Source organism: Calidris pugnax, unplaced genomic scaffold (assembly GCF_001431845.1).
Source record: "Calidris pugnax isolate Ruff unplaced genomic scaffold, ASM143184v1 scaffold134, whole genome shotgun sequence".
NCBI classification, from domain to species: domain Eukaryota; kingdom Metazoa; phylum Chordata; class Aves; order Charadriiformes; family Scolopacidae; genus Calidris; species Calidris pugnax.
In genome coordinates this window covers 1,240,778-1,267,885 of record NW_015090873.1, presented here as the reverse complement: position 1 = coordinate 1,267,885, position 27,108 = coordinate 1,240,778, and the positions used below count along the sequence as shown (strand labels likewise).

Genomic DNA, 27,108 nt, shown 5'->3' with positions numbered 1-27,108 from the left:
ATGGTGTCCTGCCATTTACTGCACCTCTCTTAAATCCCTTGGCATGTGAGTTTTCCAAGGCAAAGGCTTGGAACTTTCCTCACGACATGCAGACTCCCAGCAGGGACGCAGCAACCCCTATGGGATTACAGACCGCACGTCACAGAGGGTCACACGCAGAAGGAACTCACTCCACATTGTCCCTCTGTCACCTTCAGCCCAGGACCACTCTCAGGGAATGAAAAACAACCCAAATAGGATCATACATATACCCACAGCACCACGGGCCAACGTGGATACTGCCCTAACAGGGTAAGGAGCCAGCAGCTCCTCTGGCAGGATGGGCTCAAATCCACCGGGCAACTGGATCTAAGAAGAATGGACAATTCCATGGTTTGTTTGAAACGTTATAGAAGACACAGGTTGAATGTTAATCAGAAAGAAAAAAAGTACTGATCATCAACATATCAATGGGCTCAGTTTAGCTTTCAGTGCTCATTATTGTCTGGTGTGAGATGCAGGACTGAGTCTGTACAGATATTTCCAAGTTTCAAAGTTATAGCCGTGGGTTTATTCCCAAAGGCTGATGTAGAAAGGACAGCAGCAACTCTACTAAACATATGAGGATTTAAAAACAAAACAAAAAAAAACTACTAAACATATGAGGATTTAAAAACAAAAAAAAAACCAACCAGCCAAACCTGCAATAGCGTCATCCAAGTGACAATGCTGAGGAACAGGGTCTGGAATATTTTACAGTGATTCTGTTATACTGCAGCACACCCAAGGATGTGAACATTTACTTTAGCTAACCACAGAGCACGGAGGCACGCAGTTACATGAAAAGGGGTGATTTCCAATGTGTGGCAATCGGCAGAGTCTAACCAGAATACTAAAAGATAGCCATATTTTATTATTATTTGCCATCGAGACACCACAAGAACCATTGCAGTTCCTTTCTTCTGCATATAATCATCACATTGATAAAACTGGCACCAACCCAAACGGGCTTTTTTGTCCCACCACACAAAGACAGGCAGACACAAAGACAACCACTGACGTTACGTTGTCTACCAAAGAAAACAAAATCCAAGCCACTGTTCTCCATTGCACACTCTCTTTTGGACAGGAAGAAAACATACCCTAAGAAGTCACTTTCAAACCTCGTTTTCGGATAAAGAGTTGACTGTTTTGCATGGTAACTAGGCATGAAATCATACCAGCTACAATGCAGGCTGCTCAGTGTTTTTTCTATGTTGGCCACCAGTCAGGTGCGTGAGTGCTCCCGCTTAGATTTAACTCGGATGCCACGCCAGAACACGTCCCATCAGCATCACACTTGTCGCTTTAGCACAGGGTGGTTTTGCTGGCATGCCAAAGCAGCTGAGCCTCCAAGTGCATTGCTTTCTTAGCAGGTATTCCTCCTTGCCTAGGGGAGACAGATGTAGAAGAGTTCTATGTCTAGAAAAAAAATAAGATCATTGTAGCCCATCAGATATGATTTCCGGATTTAAGGATTAGAGCTGTGCCACACAGAGCCAGGGAAAACAGCAGGTTGTTCCTTAGCTTGCACCTTGTAACATTTTACTGTTTACTTGCACTTATTGTAGACGGATTTCCTTTCTGAAAGTGCATCTCAGTCCTTCTCCACATATCCCCACCACACCCCCAGCCTCCATACCCTCATTAGAGAAAACACCTGCAACAAGGGTTAAGAACATCTAAGGTTCACATTGTCCTCACACTCCTTAAGGAGACAGTTTCTTCAGCAACTGCAAGTGACTGCTTCTCCTCCATTCTCAGCACTTCCAACTTCAACTCTTATTACTGTGTTGACCCTCTGCAAAGGGGGCACCTGTAAAACAGCTCCCTGATTTACACAGACAGCCGGACTCTCCCTCCTGGCAAGAAACTGGTTCACTTTGAGCAGCAGTTATAAAAGGAGCAACATCTGCTCCATAACCACTCAGCAGAGCATTGCACAAGAGCAGTTCCTTTAGCCAGCCTGATATTGCAAATGCCAAAGGAATTTGGTTCCCTCGTATCTCTACTCACGGGACCTCTGTTTAGAATATTTGAAATTACTTGGACTCCACCACACTGCTAAGAACCCCCCCAGGTCTCACTCTGGCTCTCTTGCTTTCGCCACCTTTCACCCTCAGGAGGTTCTTCCCCGTTCATCCACTTTGCTCCCCAGTGCCAGTGAAGAGTCTCATCTGCCCCCCGGGGAGCTCGGCTTCCCCCAGCTTTATTAAGAAATCATCTTCAGTGAGTGCTCTGGGCCATGGTTCAGAAAGGCTGATGGAGAACCATAGGTTTGTCTCTGCAGGACTCTTCACTTCCAGCTCCATTTGTTCACTCTTTGATGCCTTCTGGCAACTGAAGCAGACAATGGTGATTATGTTCACGATTTCTACCTGTGACTTTTCTGCACCTAACTGGTGGGGAGGGGACATTTCCTGAGCCCGCTGTGGGAAAAGGCCCATTCCAGCAGAAAATTAGGTTCTCCCTCTCCCTCCTGAAAACAAGTCTGTTCCTGCCTCACCTCACTTCAGCCCTGACGGTGGAATTTTAATTGAAGTGACTGGTGAAAGAGGGGAGGGAAGGTGTGGTTTGGCTGCAGGACACCGAGTCAGGACCTCTTACACTCTACACCTTGCCCTGACGGTACCTTCTCCCGTGCCCTGGGGATAACCCTGTGCCATGCAGGGAGAGAGCTCGTTCCACAGAGTGGGAGCATGGGAAAGGTTTGCAAAGTGCTTTGATGTTGAAGCACAAAATTCTAGACCCGAGGTAACAGTTCCCTCAATGTACTGGGAATTCAGGTTCCACCAAGTTTCCCTGCAAGCAAGGTCAAAACCACACTTCTTCAAGCTTGCTCGAGAATGACAGTCGGTCTAAAATTAAGTTGAAAAGTAACTTCTCACCCTCTTGTGAAAGAGGCCACAAAAAGCCTAAATGAATCTTCAAAGCCTAAACAGATCTCCAACAAGAAATACTCCCCAGAGAGGAGTGCAAGTACAGGCACATGTTCAGAAGCCAGAGCCAGGGCCTAGGCAGGGCAGAGCTGATGCTCTCAAGGGACAAGGACTTGGTGGTGGAACATACCATGGATCTGCCCCAAGTCACCTTTTGCCACACTCAGCTACGAGATTTCAATATTTATTCATGCTAATGGAGCAGAAGAGCACATCAACGTCAAAGCAAAAGAGCTGAAGGTAAAACAGGGCACATCCCTCTTGTGCTCTTTCTTTATCCCATGAGACCTATATCATGGTAATTTGATGAAAAGTTGTTTTTTCCACCCAAGCTCTTCTTTGAGTCAAGAAGCCAGCAGTGACAGCATCAGAATGCTATTTGGGAATAGAACTGAAGAGCTGTCAGCTTGCTTTGTGGGGTTAAAGGAAGCCAACACAGAAAACCAAACACAGGAGCCAGAAGATGGCAAACCTTAAGATTTCTGAAAGCCAAAGGACACAAACATCAGAAATTCAGAACTCACCAGGACTTTGTCAGCTCACAGAGCTTTCTCTCTCCTTTCAGTCCCTCCCCTACATTTCAAAAGATGAGTGCGCATTTCTGGGCAGCACTGGTTTCAGCAAAGTCTCTTCATGAAATGAGTGTGAGGACATGTGCAGGAAAAAAAACCAAACCTATTGGAGGCATGGGGGAGAAGATGGTGAAATTAATCCAGAGGCTACCATAAAGTACAAAAACTTTAGGAAGTCGGGGGTTTTCTCCAGTTTTCAGTGCCCTGTGAAGGAAGGGGTCCCCCTGCATGATGCACACACTGTCCTTCAAGCCAGGTCTGTCTCTGGAACAGAAATGCAACACACTTTTCCCCAGAGAAAGTTCTTTTGTCTTGCAGTCACATTGCCAAATTCAGACATTTAATTCAAAGTGTGAAACAGAAGGATTCCAGTCCTGCTTTTAAAGGGAAAATCTCCAGGCTACCACTCCATCCCATAACTAACACCAGCTTTGTTCAGGGCAGGACACAGCGCAGCTCCCTATCCTCAAAAGGAAAGGGAGGCAACATATAAACAACATATCACTGTACATCCCGGCCTCAGAGCCTGCATACCTCAAACAGTAACCAGTGCTAACAGTCTGAGGCACCTCAGCAGATGTATAGCCAAGCAGCTATAAAAGAGCCTTTGTGCTGGCTGCACAGAAACAAGGCATTTTCTGTAAGGGAGACGGCCTTGACCACCTAGCAGAATAAACGGGGTTACACATTTCACACTTCCTCTGCACCGGGAACCGCGAGGGCAGATGGCACAAAGCAGACGCCGTGGGCTGGAGAAATGACCCCTTCGCTTCTGCGGAGCCACATCAGCGATCTGGAGGAGCCACAGTACAACCAGAAGGAAGATGACATTGCCCTCACCTTCCACCTTCCTTGCCTGCAGTTCCCGTATCAGAACTGCACCGCTTGATACAAATTTGAACAGACCTGCAATTCAGCACAGACTTGCCCCTGAGGTTGTGTCCATGCAAAATCATCAGAAATACTTCTGACTCGCTGTTCATCCTAATGCTTAGGCACCCAGCCTTTTATATATGTGTCCATGCAAAATCATCAGAAATACTTCCGACTCACTGTTCATCCTAATGCTTAGGCACCCAGCTCCTATTTTATATATTTTGAAATATCCATTTCACCTTCACCCTAGTTTCCAGTTCCAAAATTAGGCTAATTCTTTAAGGCTGCAGGAGCTATGGTGTTATTTTTGGCCTAGAAAAGATAAGAAACCACATGGACGGTTTCTCCTCAGTACAACACACGCTGCAGTGATGCTACCATCAGCAAACTTCAGGATTTGGCCAACACATTATTCCAAAGAAAGAGAGCTAGCTTCCAGTTGGCCCCAGTAAAATTCAGCAACAAGACAAAAGTGCAACTGCAAAAGGCTCTCGCAGTGACTACAATGCACATTTTAACTCTAAGGAGTTGAAGAGGGTGAAAAAAATATTATTTGAAGAAGTCAAAGAAAAATTGCTGTCTGAAACCTAGAAAAGCCTTCCCAGGGAAGCAAAAACCCTGCTGCTTTATGAAGATTAAATCTGATATTGTCTCTCAGTTGTTGCTTGTTTGCTCTCTCTTTTTTTTTTTTTCAAATAAGGTTCTCCCTGGCCAAAGATGTTAGAAAGTGTCTTCAACAGGAGAAGGATATAAAACCAGTTAAATAATCTGTGATAAGGTTAAACAAACAAAGCAATGTAAGATAAGGGTAAGGTTTCTTGACAAATCACCTGTGATAAGGTTAAGCAAATTTCTCTTTTGTCAAGACAGCAAAGGTACGCATACAAGGGAAGAATAGTTTTGCTGACTTGGACAAAGAACCTGAGAGCTATATGTTCCGGAGTCACTCTAGTTGGACAGTATTGCTTTTAGTCAAGCATCTGGTCTGAAGGCTGTATGAGACCATTAAAAAAATTGGGTCTGGCATTTAAACCACTCTGCACCCATACGCAGAGAGGAACTGCAGGAAAAAACATTTATAAAAACCTCAGAGCTAAGATATAGACAGTTCCCCATCAAGTATTTATGCAGAATTACACATAATATTAATCATCAACACTCACTCACTAAGAACTTCCTTAGTCCTTACTGAGGGCAAAGAACGTTGCCCTTACGCAGAGTTACTGAGGAGTGAACTCTGCTATCCCTTGGGCAAATGTTTTCTCTCTCTGTAAGACAGTAACACATATTAAAAAGAATGGTTACAAAGGATTAAGGCAGCTCAGTTAATGCAAGCTAGCACTCTCTCCTGCATTCCTCACTAATACAGTGGTGACACAACCAGCCAAAACATGTAGCTTTAATTCAAATAAGGTTTAAAGAAGTTACTGCCAAGTAATTACACCCATTGAAGGCCTATGAGCAGAGGAACCTTCATTAATACTCTGCTGCTATTCTCAGAGCGCTTTTCTAACCAGCTGCACCAATCTGAAGTGGCAACCATGAACAAGAGCAGGCAACAAGTTTTCATGAACCAACTTGTCCTTGCCTTTCAGCAGGCACACTGACACGAGGTCTAAGCTGGGCCAAGAGGACAGTGAGCAAGGAAGCAGCATCCAAACGCCGGCTGCCTGCTCAGAGAGCCTGGTGCCAGCCAAAGGTAGCTGAGTTTTCTGATAAGGTGCTTCTCTCTTTACTGCAGCAGGAAGGTGACAGCAGCACTTCTGGAATTGCAAGCAGCTTTCTGCTACCCTTTTTCTGCTTTCTAATGAACTTCTGGCTGAGTCCAAACTGTGTGTTCCCATTTATTTCATTGCTAATCCCAGCCTCTGTCTAAGAACCTGTGCTTAATCCACAAAGAGTGCCGGATGCTTCTGAAGACTGCTTCCAAGAACAAAAATACAGCACTCAGCTGGAGCTCCCTAAAGCCATTCAGTAGGAAGGATTAAACCCAGAGACTTGGATGGAGCTTAGATCCAGTGGGCATGACCCTACCTGTGCTCTCATCATCACACAAGAGCAGGTCGTGCCTTTTCCTAATGACTCTAAAGCACTGGCTCTGGGAGCCTCATCTCACAGCTCTGCATAAACATTTAGGGCTCCCATCCTGTACTGACATGTGCTTTTAGCTATAAACCAGGTGCTAAACGAAGTGGGTTGTTCTACTCTACCAGTGCTCCCAGGACAGACCATCGAGCACAGAAGCTGATTGCTGGAGCTTTGTCTAGGCTGCAGCCCCAGGAGCAAGTCACTGCAGCAGCACAGGACGAACGGCGTTACGCAGACCCCAAAGCCCACCATGAAGCAGAAAAACTGCTGAGGTGCTTACTTGGGAAGGAGAGCTGGCTGTAGTGGCTTTCCCTCTTATCAGCAACACTCCACATCAAGGTACAACACTGCAGCGTGGACAAAGTATAGAGAAACAAGGTACAACACTGCAGCGTGGACAAAGTATAAACAGAGAAACGGAGATTTCCAATTCAAAGAGTCTTAAAAAACACTTTAGGTACCTAATAGCAATTTAAATTAAATGCAGGCTTTGACTCTTTGCTCAAGTCACCATTACTACACAAGCTGCAAGTAACTGGCATTAAGTTCAGTTGGTTTTAAGAATCCCACTGATAAAAATCAGCCAGAACTTCTCCTTTTGCTTCATTATTGTAACAGTATTTTAAACTTGCGCAAGAGAACTGAACTGAAAGAGTCACTGACAACGAACTTGCTTTCACTGAGGACATCAGCAGAAATTCACTTTTCTGTAAGAAACTAACCAGAAATAACCAGAACTCAACTTTCAGTCCTTCAAGGACCCCCAAAAAGACTTGCAGCCTGAAACTTCAGGATTTAAGAAAACAAAACTAGTTAGCTCCCCAAACAAGACTTGCAGCCTGAAACTTCAGGATTTAAAAAAACAAAACCAGTTAGCTCCCCCAACACCTTCCAATTATGTTCCCAACTTCTTTGTGACATAAAGGTCAATTTGGTGTAGGCATGCAGGAAGATAATCCCCACCCTTGAGGCAATCAGGATTTCTGGCAAGATTTTAAGAGGTCTCCAGCTGATAGCCATGGAAGTTCACACCGCCAGGAGTCCACATAAGCTTTTAACACAGGAAATTAGCGCTCAAATGTTTTAAGCATTTTAAGGATCAATTAAGGATGGTATAACAATCCAGCAAAGTAGAACCAAGTTCTCTGCTCAAAATCAGATGGTTTTAGAACATAAAACAGTAGCAGCAGCTCTTCAGCCCAGAGATTTCTACAGGAAATGAGGTTAGGCAAATCCCAGACAATTAATCCTCCATGCAGTCAGATTACATACTCACACCATCCACAGAGTCATCAGGCAACAGCACAGAGCACCGAGTTCAACTGCTACCTGGCTGCTGCAAGGACTGGCCATTGCATGTTGGCATCTTGCATCTTGGTTCACCATCTGTGGGCCAATGGTTCTCCCACCACAGCCTAAAAAGCCAGGCTCCTTACCGACATACGTAAAGCAGTGCCCAGGAAGACTCAAGATGCACATTTCTCATTAGTAATTGCAACTGCAAGCTATTAAAAAAGAAATAGGCAGCACATTAAATGTCATCTTTTGCCTTGTCAGCGCTGGGGGACCACAAAGTTCATCAAGGACAGTGACTTTTGGAGTAGGCAACTGGGAAGCAAGAGGAATTGGCAGTTCCTGAGCTGAGGAGTCACTTATTGTTAATAGCTCTTTCCAGTGTATTTCCAGCAGCAAACCAGTGACTGCAAACACAGTGAACTGGCAAAATGGAACTGTATAGATCACAAAGGCATCCTCAGAGATTGTCAGCCCAGAGGGCACAGGGAAATGCTCACAGAGCTGTGTCACAGCAGAGTCACCCTGCTGTGTACTCTCCTCTCCAAAAGCATGAAGAAAAGCCTTCATAGCAGGTTAGTGCTACGCACCGATGCAGCTGGCTATAACCACTGTCTAAAGCAGCTCTGGATAATTATCTGTGTTCATCCACTCCAAGTTCAAAAGAAAATGATGTCTTACATTAAATTGTTTTTATAAAAGTAACAAATAGTAAAACAAAACTCTATATCAAAACCCATCATATCCATCCATTTAAAAGATTCACCCTTTGCTGCTTCTCTGTAATAATTCAGTTTGTTTTATTGTTTTATTTAAAAAAATCCAAATATTTCTCAAACCACCCTACTCCAAGCGTATTAACAGTTAGCACTGAAAGCATTTGAGCTGAATGTGTTTCTACCATCCCTTTGGTGACCTCAGCTAGTTTATATTAAACCCCTTCCCCACATCAGCACTTCATTTCTATTTCCCATCACCAACCAGGTCTGGCTTTTCTCTCCCATGCTTACAGGCTCTGACACCTCCGTGCTGCTGGCACTTTAAGCTGCGCACAGAACATGGTTCTAATAGATTGAGGGAAGAAAACCAAATATTCTCTCAAAATTTACACAGTTAACTCCTCAACCCCAAAACTTACGGGTCACAGTTACCCTTTACACATAGATCTGTTAAGAACCTCCACACTGAGAGCCCCAGCTGAAGACACTTCACATCCACTTCAGCTGAGGAAGACAATTTTTGATTTTATTTTTACTCTCATGTGGGACCTTTCACAGATTCTGTTAATACAGAGGTAGCCATTAAACGGTTTATTATCCCATCTTCATGTTTTATACACAGAGATAAGATAAGCACTAAATAAAACAGAACAGAAAACTTGCCAACTCAAAGGTTGGTCAGACATAACTGACCCATGGGAGATAACTGACTATACAGGTATTACTGGATTTTATATCGATTGGGTTTGGCATTTAACCGTGTTCTTCCAAGGTCTCCAGTCAGGTGGGATTCACCTACGAAAGGCAGTGTAATGAGTAGCCCTGATCACAGCACAACATCATTTCTTCCAAATACTGAGCCTCACAGCTCCAGGAAGTCATAAAATAAGAATTTACCCTGCAAAAAAGGGATGGCTCTCTCATAAATTCAGAAGAGAAAGATACATTAGAAAGCTTCTGGTCTCATACTTACCTCCCTCTGCCTATCCCCATTGCTGCTCAACAGAACAAACTCAAATCCTCAAGTATCTTCCGAGTGCCTTAATTAAGAAACTGGGATGATGAGCTATTTTATTAGAGTTCTTTGTCCTGTCATGCAGTGGAGGATTAGCCTTTCCTGACTTGTCCTCAAGATAACGACTAATCCTGATGGCTCCCTAAACTCAACAGGCTGCACAGATCCTAATTTCTAACCAAACCACAGCACTTAAGACAATAAGGGGAAAAAAAAGAATACTTTTGTTTGCTGGATTCAGGGCTGAAGCTTCCTTAGAGTCTGCACGACACCATCAAAGTCCCCATTTCAGCAACCCTCCACTTAGGCATTAGATAAGTCATCCAGCTAACTAGGGACAGATTAACCTTGTGCTCACAAGAACTAGGTCAGTCTCAAACAGTCTCTATAGCCTGGAAAGGCACGTACAGGCAAGCACAAATCACACAGCCCTCCTCTTTTAAAATGATGGCCAGCAGAAAGTCAGAGAGATCCAGACTCAAGTCACTTTGGTACAACGCTTAGTGCTATATACAAAGCAGGTCTTGATTTCTACTACAACAAACAAGAAACCTTTACCAGCCTGGGTTCAGAAGTGACTAAGGAATGACTTAGTGATGTCAACTTTTCCCTCTTCGAAATATTTGGCTCCCAAATATTTAATTATTTTCTGAAGTGAACGAGCTAGGTTAGGACTTGTAGCCATTAAACGGTTTATTATCCCATCTTCATGTTTTATACACAGAGATAAGATAAGCACTAAATAAAACGGAACAGAAAACTTGCCAACTCAAAGGTTGGTCAGACATAACTGACCCATGGGAGATAACTGACTATACAGGTATTACTGGATTTTATATCGATTGGGTTTGGCATTTAACCGTGTTCTTCCAAGGTCTCCAGTCAGGTGGGATTCACCTACGAAAGGCAGTGTAATGAGTAGCCCTGATCACAGCACAACATCATTTCTTCCAAATACTGAGCCTCACAGCTCCAGGAAGTCATAAAATAAGAATTTACCCTGCAAAAAAGGGATGGCTCTCTCATAAATTCAGAAGAGAAAGATACATTAGAAAGCTTCTGGTCTCATACTTACCTCCCTCTGCCTATCCCCATTGCTGCTCAACAGAACAAACTCAAATCCTCAAGTATCTTCCGAGTGCCTTAATTAAGAAACTGGGATGATGAGCTATTTTATTAGAGTTCTTTGTCCTGTCATGCAGTGGAGGATTAGCCTTTCCTGACTTGTCCTCAAGATAACGACTAATCCTGATGGCTCCCTAAACTCAACAGGCTGCACAGATCCTAATTTCTAACCAAACCACAGCACTTAAGACAATAAGGGGAAAAAAAAGAATACTTTTGTTTGCTGGATTCAGGGCTGAAGCTTCCTTAGAGTCTGCACGACACCATCAAAGTCCCCATTTCAGCAACCCTCCACTTAGGCATTAGATAAGTCATCCAGCTAACTAGGGACAGATTAACCTTGTGCTCACAAGAACTAGGTCAGTCTCAAACAGTCTCTATAGCCTGGAAAGGCACGTACAGGCAAGCACAAATCACACAGCCCTCCTCTTTTAAAATGATGGCCAGCAGAAAGTCAGAGAGATCCAGACTCAAGTCACTTTGGTACAACGCTTAGTGCTATATACAAAGCAGGTCTTGATTTCTACTACAACAAACAAGAAACCTTTACCAGCCTGGGTTCAGAAGTGACTAAGGAATGACTTAGTGATGTCAACTTTTCCCTCTTCGAAATATTTGGCTCCCAAATATTTAATTATTTTCTGAAGTGAACGAGCTAGGTTAGGACTTAGGAGACAGATCTCAGATCTGCACCCATTCCAAACCCTCCTAACCCACACCTTGGTTTCACAAACCTGAACTGCAGCCTTTACTCTCTCCTTTGACCTTCCTGCCCTCCTCCTCAGCAAACACAGCTACTAAAATTAGGCCACAGTGGTCATACCACACCGCCTCCCCCACTGTCGTCACAGACTCCCTGTCACATCAGTCATGTGTTTTAGTCTCACACTGAGCCCCATGCATCACCTTCCCTGCCCAGATAAAGCTCTTCTCTAGTCTTACCTGTCTGTCCTCTGACAAAATGCCATTCCTCATTAACTTCATGAAGTTCAATCCCCAGAACGGATGGCTACCCACTTCAAACTTGCTCTGAAGCAAAAAGACATCTTTTCTTAAACACTAAATTTTATCTTTGAAATGCTTCAGAGATGATTTATGATCTTCCACCCTAAAACACTGGGCATGCTTGTATCCTCCCTCTCACACACACGCAAGCAATTTGTATCATATATTTCTTGAATGATGAGATGCAACGGACTACACACACGGAGAGATAAGGTATCTGTTGCTGTCAAGGTTTGCCAAGTGCCTATGCTCTAACTTCGAAAAAACATACAAGCTTTGAAGCCAGACCAATATATATATCTATTACAGCATCTGATTTCAAAAGTGCTGCTGATGCTCTCACCACATAGACAAGGCTTCTTCTCAGAGGATAAAGCAAGGGAGCTGAAGGTTAGCAGTTAACAGTTGCATCTGTCCCCAGTCTTTCAGTTCTGATAATCGCTGCAGGAACTTTACCTATTTTTGACTTCTGGCTATCTTACAGAAAACCATAAACTTCTGTTTTGCCCATAGGAGAGTCCATTCCAGAAATGGTATGTTCTGGCACTGTCAATGTACTTGGCAGATATAACATGCATTTTAAGGACTTTCCTAACTTCAGTGAATTTCAGAGCAGCATTTGTCTTCAATTACTCCAGATGAAAGACCACATGAAACGTTAATTCAAATCCCCCTTCTCCTGGAAGCCCCCCGCTATCCCTAGTCACCGCTGCCCTACTTTTTCCCTTTGTCAAAGCCCAAAAGGTTGGGCTGCTCTTCCTTGATGCTCATGCTTCCTGATGTGATCGCTCCCTTTGTCATAGCTTCTTTTCCATGTATATTATAAGAAAACCTGCCTCAGTTCAAGACATCTAAGAGTACTTGTTACTTGTTTGGAGGAAAGCACTGCCCCCTCCACCCAGACACACTTGCTGCTCTTACCTAATTTCTCCCACCACCTCAATCAGAACAGAAGGAAAATCAGGCAAAACATCTGGGCATTTGCACCAGCAGTTAGAGGTAGCATAAGCTGCCCTGCTGGATCCAGCTGTTTCTACTGCGCTGCAGGACATGAAGCGGTTCATATCACCTGAAAGTAATGTGTGTCAGAAGAGTTTAATTACTGAAGAAATTAAGGGGATATGTATCAACACTGCCTTGATTTCTAGTAGCTACAAAGAGCTTGCATTAAAGTTACCAGCACACTGAAGATGAGGATACTAAACACAAGTTAGAACAATACTCAGCAGCACCTATCAAACAAGGCTGAAACAACACTAAGCTACAGAGCAATGGCTAAGTAATTCAGATGCATTTCAAGGAAACGTTAGACTCAAAAAGGAAAACAATATGTGGGGATCGTTTAAATCACAAATGAGATAGCTTGTCATCAAGCCTGAAACCTGTTCTCAGGCTGAATAGCCAAGACTGCACGTGGCAACACAAGGCAGTGCACGAGAAAACAAAACTAGTACATCTCTGTGACCCACGCAAGACAAACTAGATGAACTACAGGCCAGAGGAAATGAAACTGAAATATATAAACCTTCCTGAGAAAAACACCCAGCAGTGTGCCAGAAGTTCTAATTATCAATATTCACTAGAAATACAGAATCATTTCTCAGCATGATCAGTACAAGCTTTTTGTCCTCTTCAAGAGGACAGGCTGCACTCTATAACATTCTTTAAACTGTCAGGCTCCCATCTGTAAGCTTCAGAGATTTCACGGCTCCATTCTTTCCATGATTTTTTTTTTTCCAGTTTGCTGCATGAAATCCGTAGCTTTGGGTGCTCCACCCTATAGAGGGCTGAGTTTTACAGCTATTTGTCAAATAGCAGCAACAATCCCGGCTTTGTTTTCACAATGATGATAATCCTTGCCATAAAGAACTTACATTTAAAAGGCATGTCTCATCTGTGACTCACTTGACCTGTCTCAAGTAAGGCAACAGCTACAAGCCTGGTCACAGGAACCTAAAATCCATCACAGGCTGCAAACTGGTCCTGAAGCTGCAGCCTGGGTGCGTCAGACGAAGCTCCCCAGAGCCCAGGGAGCTTCAGTTTTCCTCCAGCTCGCACATACTGTTGCTGCCTCTTTTCTAGGGTGAGATAAAACAGGAAGTCCAAAGAATCGTGGTGTCAATTCCTTCACTGTATTTGCTGAAAAGCTCCTGACGGCAGGAAGAGCGTGAACAAATCTTTACAAGTCTTGAAACGGGCAATAACCGGTGCCACTAATGAAGTGGTCTGAGAGGCACTGCAGAGAGCAGCGAAGTGACAGAAACACAGGAAGGGGGGGAAAAAAAGGGTTTTGAGACAGACTGCTGCGAGCAGAAAAAAAAACACAGAGCCAGGCCTGGAGACGCATTTGGGCACACCACCAGAGGCAGAGCCAGGGAAGATGAGCAGCACAGTAAAGACATTGTGGGATCCTAAAAATCAGAGAAAGGGGGCAGTGACAGTCATGGAGATGAGTAAAATGACTCTGGGCATAGAGCCCACTGCAAGGGAAAAAAAGCCACCCGCGCTGAGGTCCGGCAGGGCATTCCATGTCCGAGATGCTAAGAACAAAACCCAGAGAGCTGAGGGGTGACTGCATAGACCTGAGCTCCTCATTTGTGCCGTCCCTTGAGGCTCTCCAGAATAAGAAGTGCAGGAAGAGAAGGAGAAGTTTGAGGTTTGGGTTTTCTGAGGCCAATGGCGTTTTGTTTGCCGAGCCTTGTGCTGTTACTGCTTCCCTTTCCACAGGAACTGTGAAGAATGTGGTGGCCGTGCCCCAGCAGAGCAGGCACAGATAAACTTTTTGCTCCATCAGAAGCTCACTGAAATACAACGCTTTGCAATTCACTTACAGTGGCCTGTTACTTGATGTTCATGAACATACAAGACATGGAAAATGTCGCTTTTACACCAAGCTTTCCTAACACAGCTGTTGTAACAGCTGTGTTATTTCACACAGCTATTGCTTTATCTTAAATAAAATACCAGGCCCATTTAATCTAGTCGTCTGGGCAATGAGAGGACCAGATCAAAAAAAAAAAGGAAAAAATGTCAGGTTTTTAAGTTGAAAAGCCTCAAATAGATGAGTGAACCTATTCCTTGCAGAAGCAGCGTGCTTTCATCACTGAAACTCTTCCCTCTCTTCAAAACAGCTGAGCCTTAGCATCTCACACTCCTGGGTTACTTCTGAACATCGTACAGTTTCTACACTTCACAGAATCCAATTCTATGTAATTCATAGCACCTGGGAGAATCAAGCACTGTAGATAATTTAACAGATGCTGATCAAACAAAACTGATTTTAAGAAAAGCCTGATCTAATTCTATCAGATAGCATCCCTAGTGCAGTCATGTGCTATCATTAGCTATTTCAAGCCAAAATCATATTGAATTAAGGAGGCCTTTGCCAGTTTCAGTAGGACCAAAATGCTGACCTTCAGTAAGTTATCAAATGCCACATAGTACAGGGATTCACACTAGAAGTTATTTCAACTCAGAATGTCTAGAGTGAAATATTTATGCTGCTAAAAACTGTGGAAAAAGGTATTGACTCCTCATGAACGGTCCAAACCACAACACTGGCAATACACAAATTAGTTTCAGATCTGTAAGCAGGGAACTTGGAGAGCCACTCTTAGTCCAGAAAGTCTTTACACACAAAAGATATGAATGAATTACTGCAGCTGGAAACCTCCTTCCCCTTCCTCAGAGGCTTTCCCATCACTGAACTGTGAACTGAAACGAAGCAACAGCTTCCGGGGGCAGAAATTCGGTGTCAAAAGTTTAACACAAGTCTTTGCCAGAGAAAGAGTGGGTCAGCAGCAGTATCTCTTGTCATCCGTGACCACAGCTTCTGTCACGCGGGCAGAAGAATCTGCCTCTTTACCACATCTCATAAAAGGACAAAGCGATGGTTGCGTACAAGCCGTAAACATTTGTGTAACAAGACAAACTGTTCACCCTCTCTTCTGCTCTCAACTTCTCCCTTTTTTCTAAGGCAGACCCACCAGTGGTTTTCCCTGATCCTAGAGGAGAAACTGCAGCCCAAGCCCAGCAGGTGTTTTCAATCAGACAGTCTGTAAACACCCAGGACTCACTTCAAAGAGCCCAGCGTACCCGGCCAGGAGAAGCCCCCCTTGCCCCTGCAAGGAGCCGCCGGCCCTCAGCACCCAGCAGGAAGCTCTGCCACAACCAGACTGGGGACTCACTCATTTTTTCACCCCCCCCAAGACGCCAAATTTGCAGCCACATCAGTGTGGGCAGACCCTGAATTTCAGTGAAAGAGTCTGCTGACGTCAAGGACTTGCTAAGCAGGCGTCTGCAGGATGGGGCTGCCAGCAAGTCCCCTGAGCAGCAGCAAACTTGGGCTGTGGGCAGGCTGGGAGGCAGCTCAGTGTGCAAGGTGACAGTGCCAGCCACCATGAGACATTGCTGCCACACTGTAGTTTGGAGAAAAAAAAAAAACAACAAACCTGTCACTGTCAGGGCAAACATCTGTCAACCTCGCACATTTCAACTGCAGCAAGCTGCACAGTAATTGTATCATCTATTTTCCACACTGATACCATGTCATACCCAGCTAAAGAAGATTAAAGAGGCTTGGACAGTCAAGACTGCAGGGACTCGTGGACATTTTGATTTAAGCTTATTCTCTTTCTGCCTGAATAAAAATACCTGTTATGAATGATGAAGGTTCCTCCCCTCACCCCAACTTGCCTAATGTCAGGCCCCATTTCCCTCCTTACTGTTGCACTTCCGTATTTGTGTAGATCTCTCCCAGGATGACACTCGTCAGAAAGAAAAAGCGTAGAAACCGTACAGCTGGATGGTCAGGTTGCAAAGGAAGGTGAACCCTGGAGGAACTGCTGCGCAGCCGTACAACAGCAATCCCCTGAGCTGGATGGTCAGGTTGCAAAGGAAGGTGAGCCCTGGAGGAACTGCAGCGCAGCCGTACAACAGCAATCCCCTGCATCCAGCCTCCCCCACCCTCTCCTCTGCCTCCCCCAAAACACACACCTCATTCTCCCCACCCTCGTCCTTACCTCGTAGGACCATACACACTGCACTCCTGCGAACCTCCGCACGCATCTTCCCACTTCCACGTCCTCGTGGGTGGTGTACATCTCTCGCAGGCACTCGCCAATGTGGGGCACCATCCTCCGCAGGACTTCCCGGCTCATGATCACTCCTGGTCCCCCCATGCAGAAGTTCTCGCCCGGTTCTAGCGCCAGCTTCCCCATCTCCTCCGTGGTGCCGAGGCCAGTCTGCCCAAGAAAGAGGGGCTCGCTGCTGTTCAAACTCCTGAGGAAGTTCTCCAGTTTGTCCCCTTTGATGTAAACGTCGTCATCAGCTCTCATAAACCATTCGTATTTGTCCAAGTAGTGGTCATGCATGTATTTGAGCATCATGAAAGATTTCTTCTGGGGTGGGTAAGAGTCATCTACGCCTGGAAGCGGCACGATGGGGATGGGAATAGAGGTGTCCGAACCCTCACTGGAGAAGAATTCAACCTTGCCAGGAATGGTTTTGGACCACGTTCTAGAATTAAAAAGACAACAAGGACTAATTAAGTATGCAAACCAGTCGGGCAGAGAGTACTAGCAGAGTTCTCAAAGGAACCACACCTCATCTGCTTTACAAATTTTCTTTTTTAAATGCCTTGAAGGGTTATTTTTTCCCCTACGCAAATGAGGACATTCACATGGCACACAGAGCAATTGGTGTAACACACAAAAAATTGTGATATGACAAGCTTCTGTATATCATTTTTGCATCTCTGTCTGATAGAAAAATAACTCAATGGGAGTAATTCACTAGTGGAAGGTGAGATTTCTTAAGCATACTCAATATTGGTCTAACAGCTATTTGCCACAAGATAAAGGGCGAAGCCAAAGGGAGCCAAGATGGGCAAACAATTCAAATGCAACTGGATTTAATGCCTCCAAAGCTTCCCTGCAAGTTATTCAGCATCGTATCCACCTGCCATTCCTTCTAGGCCCCTGAAAAACTCAAATGTGCATTTAGAAGTACTGACTTCCAGAGAATAAACAGATGCACATTTCACACGAACTTGTGAGGAATCAGTATCCTGTGGGAAACCAACCAAACAGCAACTTCTCCAGATGCTGTGTGGGGAAGCACGTAGGGCTTTGACAGAAGTAAAATGCTCCTGCCTGTTTGCTACAGCTGGAGAAGCACAGAGCAGGGCAGCAACTGTAACCTCCATTGGGTCTGCCCATACCAGCAAAGAACTAGTAGAAAAGTAGTCCTAAGAAATGCCTGCAAAACGTGTAATCCCAACAGATGATCTGGTGCTACCAACACCCACACCTCAGGCAGCTTTCCCCACACTTCAGACCAGATTTTAGTAGACAGGAACATCACAAAAGAGGAGCCTTTTCTGTGCAAAGCAATACAGTGACAGCATCTGCTCCACACCTTCCATGCTCCTCTCTGCCAAATCCAACCCATCTGCGTGGGCAAACTGGGTCACTTATAATGCAGGAAGAGAGGTAGGATGATTCAAGGCAGACTGCAGAACACTCTGCCTCCTCCAGGGAGGATTTTCAATCATGTAACTGTTACAGCCTTGCCCTAAAAATTATGAATTTTAAGCTTTCAGTACCATTTTCTCAAATTCTACCTGTGAAAAAAAACAGAGTACACGTATCCTTCACACAAACTCACAGAAAACTATTTTCATTGGTAAACCAACAGGTTTTGCCCCTTTTTGTATAGGGGGAGAGTATTTCTACTTATGTTTAGTGCCTATGAATTATCATCAGAATATAACCTATATTAAAAGCTGAATGTGAAAAAACTCTCACAGTAAAGGACAAGTATCCCCTCAATGCATCACTGTCACTTTCACCAGATGCCTCTCAACAAAAGGTTTCTTGCCAAAAGGAGAACAGATTTTGGGCAGTACAGACCATCTGAAATTTGAAGTCTCCAGAATTAGCTGCTGTACAAAGTCTGAAATGTAAAAATATTTCAGAAGAAATATTCTTCAAGTCCCATTGAGAAATGCAAAGGTATTTAATTAGTACTAGCTAAACATCAACTTTGACACCTTAACAGTACACACTAATACAGCTTTGTGTAATGAGTATCACCCAATTACTTTAAAAGCTTTGTCTTCTGGATTTCTTACTGCCCTGGGTAGTGTTTCATTGAAAAAGTTTAGATCCCAGCTTCCCTGAAGAGCACAGAGTAAAGGCAACGGAAACATTCCCCTTCACTTCACAATAGAGGTGATGAGGCCTTTAATCATTAGTAATGCAATTAATGCATCAGTACTAGTGGTTATAAAGTCCCATCCTGCTAAAGTACTTAAAACTGCCCGTTTTAAAATAAGACATGTTCGTATCTTGAACTTTCACTTCACATTAAGGAAGTTCTGCTATTTATTTTCTGACGCCCACATTCCACACACACATCATCTGGAGTTCCCATATCAACTCCCAATCTAAGTTTTAAAAACCTCTTCATTAAGGGTACTTGATCCACTCAAATTTTAATCTCATAGAAAGAAAAGGCAGTTCATCTCACCCACTGTGACCAGGTCCCAAGGCAGTTCCGGGTGGACCCAGGGCACTTTTCAGACAATCATCAGGGGAAGTTATAAGCTAAAGTCTTATGGAAATTTCTGCTTATTGCCTTGTTTGTTTTTTTTTTTGTTAACTCAAAAGCAAACAATGAATATTCAGACTTGGCTCTTGATATCTTGAAAGATCTGCTTCTGAAATTATTACAAACTATGGACAAGGCAGGATGTCTTCTATCACTCCAAGCTTCAGTCTCTACTCTCCAACTGGGTACCCTCACCTCAGGACCCCCCTTAAGAATGGTCAAGAGAAGAGTTCCCATTCAATGGAGAGGGAACAAAATGCACGTACATCCATAAACCCTGGTATGTTTGATTTCCAGTTCTCATATTGCATTAAACCCCTCAGCTCAAAGCCAGTCTGACCCCATCTTTTCATGGATCTGGGCCATATTTAAGTTTCATACTAAAAGAGAAGTAAACCAGAGACATATTCCTGCATACGTGGGGGGCGCAACGCACACAGAAAGACCATGCCCTAGTGATATCCACACCCCAAGGATCAGTGTGTGGCTTGGGTCAGCACCACAACATTACTTAAGCCTTGGGATCTCACGGCGACCATGCCCCAGCACAGCTTGACTAAGCCTTTGTTCATTTCCTGCGACAACGCAATTTCGAGGATGAGACAACTCGCCCTGTTATTTGCAACTGTGGCTTCGAGCGTTTGTTCGAGCTCAGACAGACGAAATATGCTCTCACGTCAAAAAATTGCCTGTGTCTGTGTCAATGTAAGCGTCGCTCGGCAGAGGCTGGAACAATGGGAGCCACCATGTGCTGCTCCTTATGTCTAAGCCACAGCTCGCTGCTCCACGCAGCCCCTTTTGGGGGAAAAAATACAGAACTATGTCTAAGCCACAGCTCGCTGCTCCACGCGGCCCCTTTTGGGGGAAAAATTTGCTCAGGAAACATGTTGTTGTACCCAGGCAAAGAAGCCAAACCACAAATTGTAAGATGAACTACAAGTACGTTCTTCTGACCCCAGCTATCAGCAGAACTAAGGACAGATCAACGTAGGGGAATTCACAGAATCACAGAGTCTTCTAGGTTGGAAGGGACCTTAAAGATCATCTTGTCCAACCATCAACCTAACTGACAAAAATAGACACCCACACAACAAACAAGGAGCATCATCACTAAACCATACCTCCCAGCACTACATCAACCTGTCTTTTGAACACCTCCAGGGATGGTGCCTCAACCACCTCCCTGGGCAGCCCATTCCAATGCCTGAGAACCCTTTCAGTGAAAAAAATTTTTCCTAATATCCAGCCTGAACCTCCCCTGGCATAATTCTGATCCAAGTTACCTTTAACTTTTTTATCTGATGTTGCAAAGAATCAGACCTGGCTCAATCGCAAGCAATTCTGCAGATCAGCTTGATAACAGCTATGTTTCTTGCCCATCCTCCCATCTCCAGTCCAGTTTGCTATATCTGCTCTCAGGTTATGGGCAGCAACCTGACGCCTCTGGCTCCTCAGGCACAGAGCTCTTGTCTCATCATCTTCCCACTCCTGTGGCCCCACCAGCACCCACTCCCACCAGCTGACTTTGCTTGCCTGGTCAAGGCTTCTCTAATATCAGACTTGCAGACTGCATCTGCAAATGAATTTTAAGTTTGATAATAAGAAAAAACAGGGAAAATATTTTTAGCAACACCTGACGCCCTTCCTCCCCCCACAAGGGCTCCTCTGTCACCCTCAGCTGTTTAAAGGAAATGTGGTCACAACTTTTCTGCCACCAGGCTCCTGTATCCACATCCGCAGAGACCACCTCCACTGCAGTGATCCCTGGTGGCCTCAGCCAACCTCAGGCCATTTCGATTCTCTCCAGAGAGAAATATCAGGTTCTGAATACAACTGATACGTGTACTGAACCGGTCATTTAAAAACAGCAACTGAACTGCTCTGACAGATCCCAGCCTTATCTCCTCCGTGTAATCTGAATCTGCTCGGTTAAACCGGAGGATGTGCATGAATCAGGACGGTGAGGCTCCCTATTACCTTCCCCTGGAGCAAAAACATGCACGACTAGGTGCGACCTGGTTTCTCTCAGCACACAGGACACATAAGGCCAGCAAACTAGAAGCTAGGGGTTGACAAGGGAATCAAAGTGCATTTTAAACAAATACAAACACAGAAAAATTAGGTAATTAATTCTTCTCTCTCAGAAGAAACCTCTTAGTAGAGGACATGAGGACTATTCCAGTATTGGTGGCTACCAAGTCAATTTTACCACCCCTTAACTGGTTTTATGCACAGGATATCCTGTGTGTACCCTCATCTGAGCAAGTCACAAGCAACGTGGGTGCAAAGACTCTGTCACAGCTGGTACAGGTATTCATGCAACACAGAAAATTGCGTGCACAAAGAGAGTACTAAAAATCCCCGGTATCTTCTAAGAAGTGACCATTATTCTAGTCACCAAATGTTGTGATAAGTCATTTCTTATTTTAAGACGACATTTAAAAATCATAGCTTGGAGCAGGAGGAGCACAGGTCTGGAATGTTTTATATTCAGTTTCCAGTGTTTAGTATTTATTTGTATTACCTTGCTTTGTTATCAGCTCTGCAGACTCAGCAGAAGCATGGTCAGTGGCTTTGCACAGACAGTGCTCCCTTTGTAGAGACCCAAACTGAAGACGATTACAAAAAAATGTATTTGGTTTTTGTCTGCAGCTTGGGAACCCTCCTTAGAGGAGATCAGAGAAACCATTTAAAGTTTTGAGAAAGAGTCAACTTGTATAATTATGCTGAAGAAAAACATAATTCGTGAAGAACTCTGCAAGACAAATGGACCTAAAAGACTGATTTCTTGAATACAGGATTCAGCTAAATTTCAGGCTGAATTAGGGCTAGTTTTGTGTAACTGCTCTTCAAGGTCCCTTTTTTCCAGCAATGCTTGCTACCGGGGAAGCAATGAACCACAGCTTAGCCATGAGAACTGGGCAAGAACACCAGCACGCTGCTTCTGCATGTGGTACTGCAGATGACCATCATGAGAGATCAGAAAAACAAGCTCTTTATTTTAAGTTTCCAAATGGGTTTAAAAGAGTTTGTCAGTTAAGGTCTGCATTACAGAATTCAGATTTAAAGGAGAGTTCCTTTCATATTTTTGCAGGATAGCTTGGTATCTAGCTTTAATGGAGAACCCAGCAGCTTCTACAGCTACTTACAGTCCTTCAACTCCTTTCATTCAAAGTGGTGCCAGTTTTCTGTCCATGGATATCCACCTTGTGGAAACAAGGACAGAAGCAGATCCCTCATCCATAGGCACACCAATAGTGGTGCCAGTTTTCTGTCCATGGATATCCATCCAGCTACCTTCCTTGTGGAAACAGGGACAGAAATGGATCCCTCATCCATAGGCACACCAATGTTCAGTGGGTCAGATTAAGATCAAAGCCCAAATGTCCCAGAGTTTTGGGCCATATGGCTATTTTAGGGTGTGCAGGTGACCTTGTTTCTCCATGTCCCCCACGCATCCACGCCAGTTGCTCTCACTGAACTTGTTTCATACTGTTTCAACCTTGTTTCTCCATGTCCCCCACGCATCCATGCCAGTTGCTCTCGCTGAACTTGTTTCATACTGTTCCTTAAGCATTCTTGCAAATTTTAGGTAACTGCTTACTGCTCAGATACAAGAGCAGGACACACCAGGTTCTCACTATTGGGATACTGCAGTATGATTGATGTGTTAAGCAAAACGGGTATCACCTGTCACAATGTTCAAAGTCACTTCACACAATCTCCTCCTGAGAGGCCAGAGCACACGCTCCACAATCCATCAACTACCTCTCTCACAACCAGAAAGGACCAAAACCAAATACCACCCAACAGCCTCGACCTGGGCTCTCAATTTAAAAGCAGCACAAAAATGTGTTTCGTATTACACTTCTGCAGCAGCTACCACAGGCTGAGACAGATAATACAAACTCCTTTAGACCCCAAATCCTTCTGGCTGCCTTTCACTTAAGCTTTTCCAAGCACTCAGGTATTTAGATTCCAGTGCAGTCTGTTTCCTATAAGCCACCAAGAACAGTGTGGGAGCACGTTTGAAATGGTGCCTCCCAAAGGGCATCCCTCTGACTGTGAGATGAGCCCCGGCATCACTCACAGTCCTCACGCGTGTGGCTGGCCTCGAGCGGGGACTGTCCCAAACTGAGGAGCACTGCAGCTGTGTTCCTGCAGAGATCCTGCCAAAGGCCAGCATCTCGCCATTAAATGCATTCACACTACTCTCCTGCTACATTTCCCAGGAAATCTAGCTGCTATGCAAAAAAAAACCACAAAAAAAACACACACCAAAAAGAGTTAACCGCCTAACTGCCTGAAATTTCTGAGACAGCAGACTTAAATCTTCTGGGAGACTGCTTATTGCCATCCTCTCCTTCCTGCAGCTCTTTTAGGACAACTCCCTCCAACTGCAAAACCATTAGCACATATTGTTGCACTTTCCCTGAACTCCAGCCATACCTTAACTCCTTCCTGCACAGCTCTTTTCCTGACTATTTCTTGTCCTTTGATGTGACACCGCAGTTTTCTGCTGCTGCACTTTACTGGCCTCCTGGAAGGGAAGCTCTGCTAACCTGGGCTGTCAGATGCAATAACTGCTGGAGCTACAAACCTCCCCTCCCAAAACCTGTAGATCTAAAAGCTTATTCTCTTGCCTCGCAGACTACAAAAGCACGACTGTTTCAAAGAGCCAGGGTCTCCCAAAAATCCAGCAGGCCCATTTTGCCTTGCAGTGGTCATTTTGCTCATGATTGATGTTCAGGAAGTGGATTGCTTCCCCTCTTGTTAGACTCTATCTGGATTCACAGCAGCAAGGATCAGCAAATGCTTTCCGCTCCGGTCCCTTTTAGCTGTGTCTGTAAATGGCCTTTGAGCCACAGCAATTTGGAGGTATTCAGCCTATGAATCCCTAATTCCTTTCAGCGCCCTGGCTAGCGTGGTATCAAGGCTCTGCACACGCTGCCACCCCGGGAATGCCTTGCTAGCAGCTTCCCATTTCACTGGCTGTGCCAGCGATTCAGCTCACCAGGATGCTTTGTCAATGTAGTAATCCCAGCAATTGTCTGCTTGAGTACTTCATGGCAATCAAAAGCCATTTAAGATTTCAGGTTTGTCTTCCTCTCCCCCTCTCCCCACTTCTCCCCAAAGATGTCTTCCTGTCACCAGGATATTAGCTCATTTCTTTTACCAACAGAGGGGAGAAAAAACGCATTTAGCCCTACCGCAATGTTAAGAGGTCTCTTTATTCATCCTTTCCCAGAGCGGATCACATCTCTAGAGGTTAAACCAAAATAGCAATGCAGTAAAAAGCAATACTCAGATCTGCTTCCCAGGGCTGAAGGAGCCCAATGCCGCTAGCTGAATTGGTTAAGTTCCATCTTTAGCCATTTTTATTTTTTTTTTTTTTTGTGAGCAGATGTTGCAGATCTGGTTCTGTAAACCCAGCTCTCCCACAGCACGGGACTGTTCAGCAAGCACGGGCAAAGACAGGGACAAGAATCCTTCCCTCACCAGCAAAGTGAAACGCTCCACAACTAACATTCATCTCTGGACAATATTGTGATAAATTTCCCCTTCTCTAATTCTTGACCCAAAATCTGATGGATGCTAGACAAACTATTCTGCCATAAAACCTGTTATGTGATGTCCCAACATGACTCCAGCCTTTCCATATGTAAATGGGAATTACACGGCTCTTGAGATTTGCAATCCAAAACGCTCCATCCCACACGGTGAAGAATACATAACCCTGAAGAAACAGATTCTTTCACCCATTTCAAAGCATCAATCACACACTCTGTGTAACTTAATTACAGGTCTACTGCTGAAAGAAGGAATGATGTTTCCTTTAAAACCATCTTTGGTGGACAACATGCTTCAGATCGCCCAAATTAAGCAATTTTACTGCATTTGATGCTGATGTAAAGAGAGCTACCATTTCCCAAAACTGGGGCTGGGCGGAGGGAGGAGGAGATGGTCCGTCATACATGGTTTTCCCATTCTGTTCTTACCAGCCAATAGGGCCGAGTACTTTTCAACCTGGGCAGGCAGGACATGGAGAAGGGTTTCTTCTAGCGCAAGACTAAAGGGGATGTTTTATCAGAGAAAGATCCGCACCAGAGCTCCTGGCTGCTCCTCCGAGGGCGCTGCCTGTGCAGTGCTCAATCGGAGCCAGGGTGTACCCGAGCTGACATTTTAGCTCTTAACTCTTTCAGATTTCCCAAGCAGGCTTCCCGCGCAGCCTCTCAGCACTGCCTGCTGGCGCGAACACCGGAGCAACGAGCATATTTCAGCAGAGCGAAGAGTTTCTCCAAAGCCACAGACACGTCTCTCACAGAAGAGATGATTATTCTGATGCTGCCGAGGCTTTGGACAGAAGTCCCGTTAGCACGCAGCGCTGGCGGCAATATGCAGCTAGGGCTGGAGACCACGCCGCGGGCCACAGTGAGCGGCACGCAGCTCCAAGCACAAAGATCTCCCCTGCTCCAAAAACGGGTGTACTCAGGTAATAAGCACACGGCTCAGAGACCCCTGTTCCTGCGCCAGCTTCACCGGCACGAAGCTAGGAGCATTTTGACTTTCCCCATTCAAGCTGTTTCGCTACCTGGTCCAGCCTTAGCAACAGCTGTGGTGAGCAAAAGGCCAATCTTAGTCTTTGTTTCCAGATGCCTTTTCCTAAGTGAGTCTCATGCCTAAGCACATGCTCTTGGCTTGGCACAATGGTCTTTCTTCCCTATCCAGGGGGTTACAGCACTCTCCAAACTTTATTATTATCAGGCTGTCGGCTCCCTTCAGAGCAGCAGCCAAGGGCTGCACCAGCGTGATGTGGCCATGCCCAAGGTAGGAGCACTGAGGGAAGCACTTCAACCATCCCGGTGACCAGCAGTAGGTGCCCCCTTGCTACGGTGGGGCTACCTGAACCTCAGGAAAGGCCACTGGGGCTGCCTGCCAGGTATAGACCCAACCAGACCATCAACACCACTCAACTCGACCCCTCGTGTCTCCGCCGACCTGCCCAGGCAGCGGAGGAGAGCTGGGGGCACCGCTCTCCCCTCACCCCACGGCCCAGCCCAGCTCGGTCGCCGGGCAAGTGCCCCAGCGCTGCCCACCCGGGCCGGTGTGAGGGGACCGGGGGTCTCCGTGTGCTCTGAGGGGGCCCCTCAGCTCGCTCACACCTGCCCCAGGGAAGGGCGAGCGGTCCCGGGGCCGGTGGGGTGGATCCCGGCCGCAAGGGCTCCCACCCGGGGGTCTCTTACCTCAGCCGCTCCGCCAGGGCAAACGGCCGTGTTGAGAGCCGAGCCTACCCGAACCGAGCCGAGCCCATCCCGAACGCGGTCGAACCGCGCCGAGCCCAGCCCCGAACCCACCGAACGTGGCCGAACCGAGCTGAGCCCAGCCGCGAACCATCCCGAACGCGGCCGAACCGAGCCGAGCCCACCTGAGCCCATCCCCGAACCCACCGAACGTGGCCGAACCGAGCAGAGCCCAGCCGCGAACCACCCCGAACGCGGCCGACCCGAGCCGAGCCCATCCCGAACGCGGTCGAACCGCGCCGAGCCCAGCCCCGAACCATCCCGAACGCGGCCGTACCGAGCCGAGCCCACCTGAGCCCACCCCGAATGTAGCCCACCCGAGCCGAGCCAAGCCCAGCGAACCCCCCCCGAGCCCGGCCGACGGCAGCCGAGCGGAGAGCGGAGCCGCCTTCCTTCCCCCCCCCCCCAACTCCCGCTTACCGGTGGGCGGCCACGGCGCGGCTCCGCAGGTACTTCTGCGCCGTCATGACCCCCACGAAGAGGAAGCTCTGTGCCGGCGGGCCGGGGCGGCGCGGCGGGGCGGCGGCGGGCGGCGGGCGGCAGCCC

General features: G+C 45.9%; 1 protein-coding gene across 1 annotated transcript in view; it reads right to left on the bottom strand.

Annotated features, from left to right (window-relative positions):
- The window catches only part of CHSY1 (chondroitin sulfate synthase 1), a 78,946-nt gene extending 51,860 nt beyond the window's left edge, over positions 1-27,086 (bottom strand). Inside the window, exons 1-2 of the mRNA XM_014946140.1 lie at positions 26,983-27,086; positions 16,672-17,167 (exon numbers count right to left, since the gene is read on the bottom strand). Coding sequence (XP_014801626.1) covers positions 16,672-17,167; positions 26,983-27,029 — 543 coding nt within the window. The 5' untranslated portion in view covers positions 27,030-27,086. The remainder of the gene's footprint in view (positions 1-16,671; positions 17,168-26,982) is intronic.
- Positions 27,087-27,108: the final 22 nt, after the last annotated feature.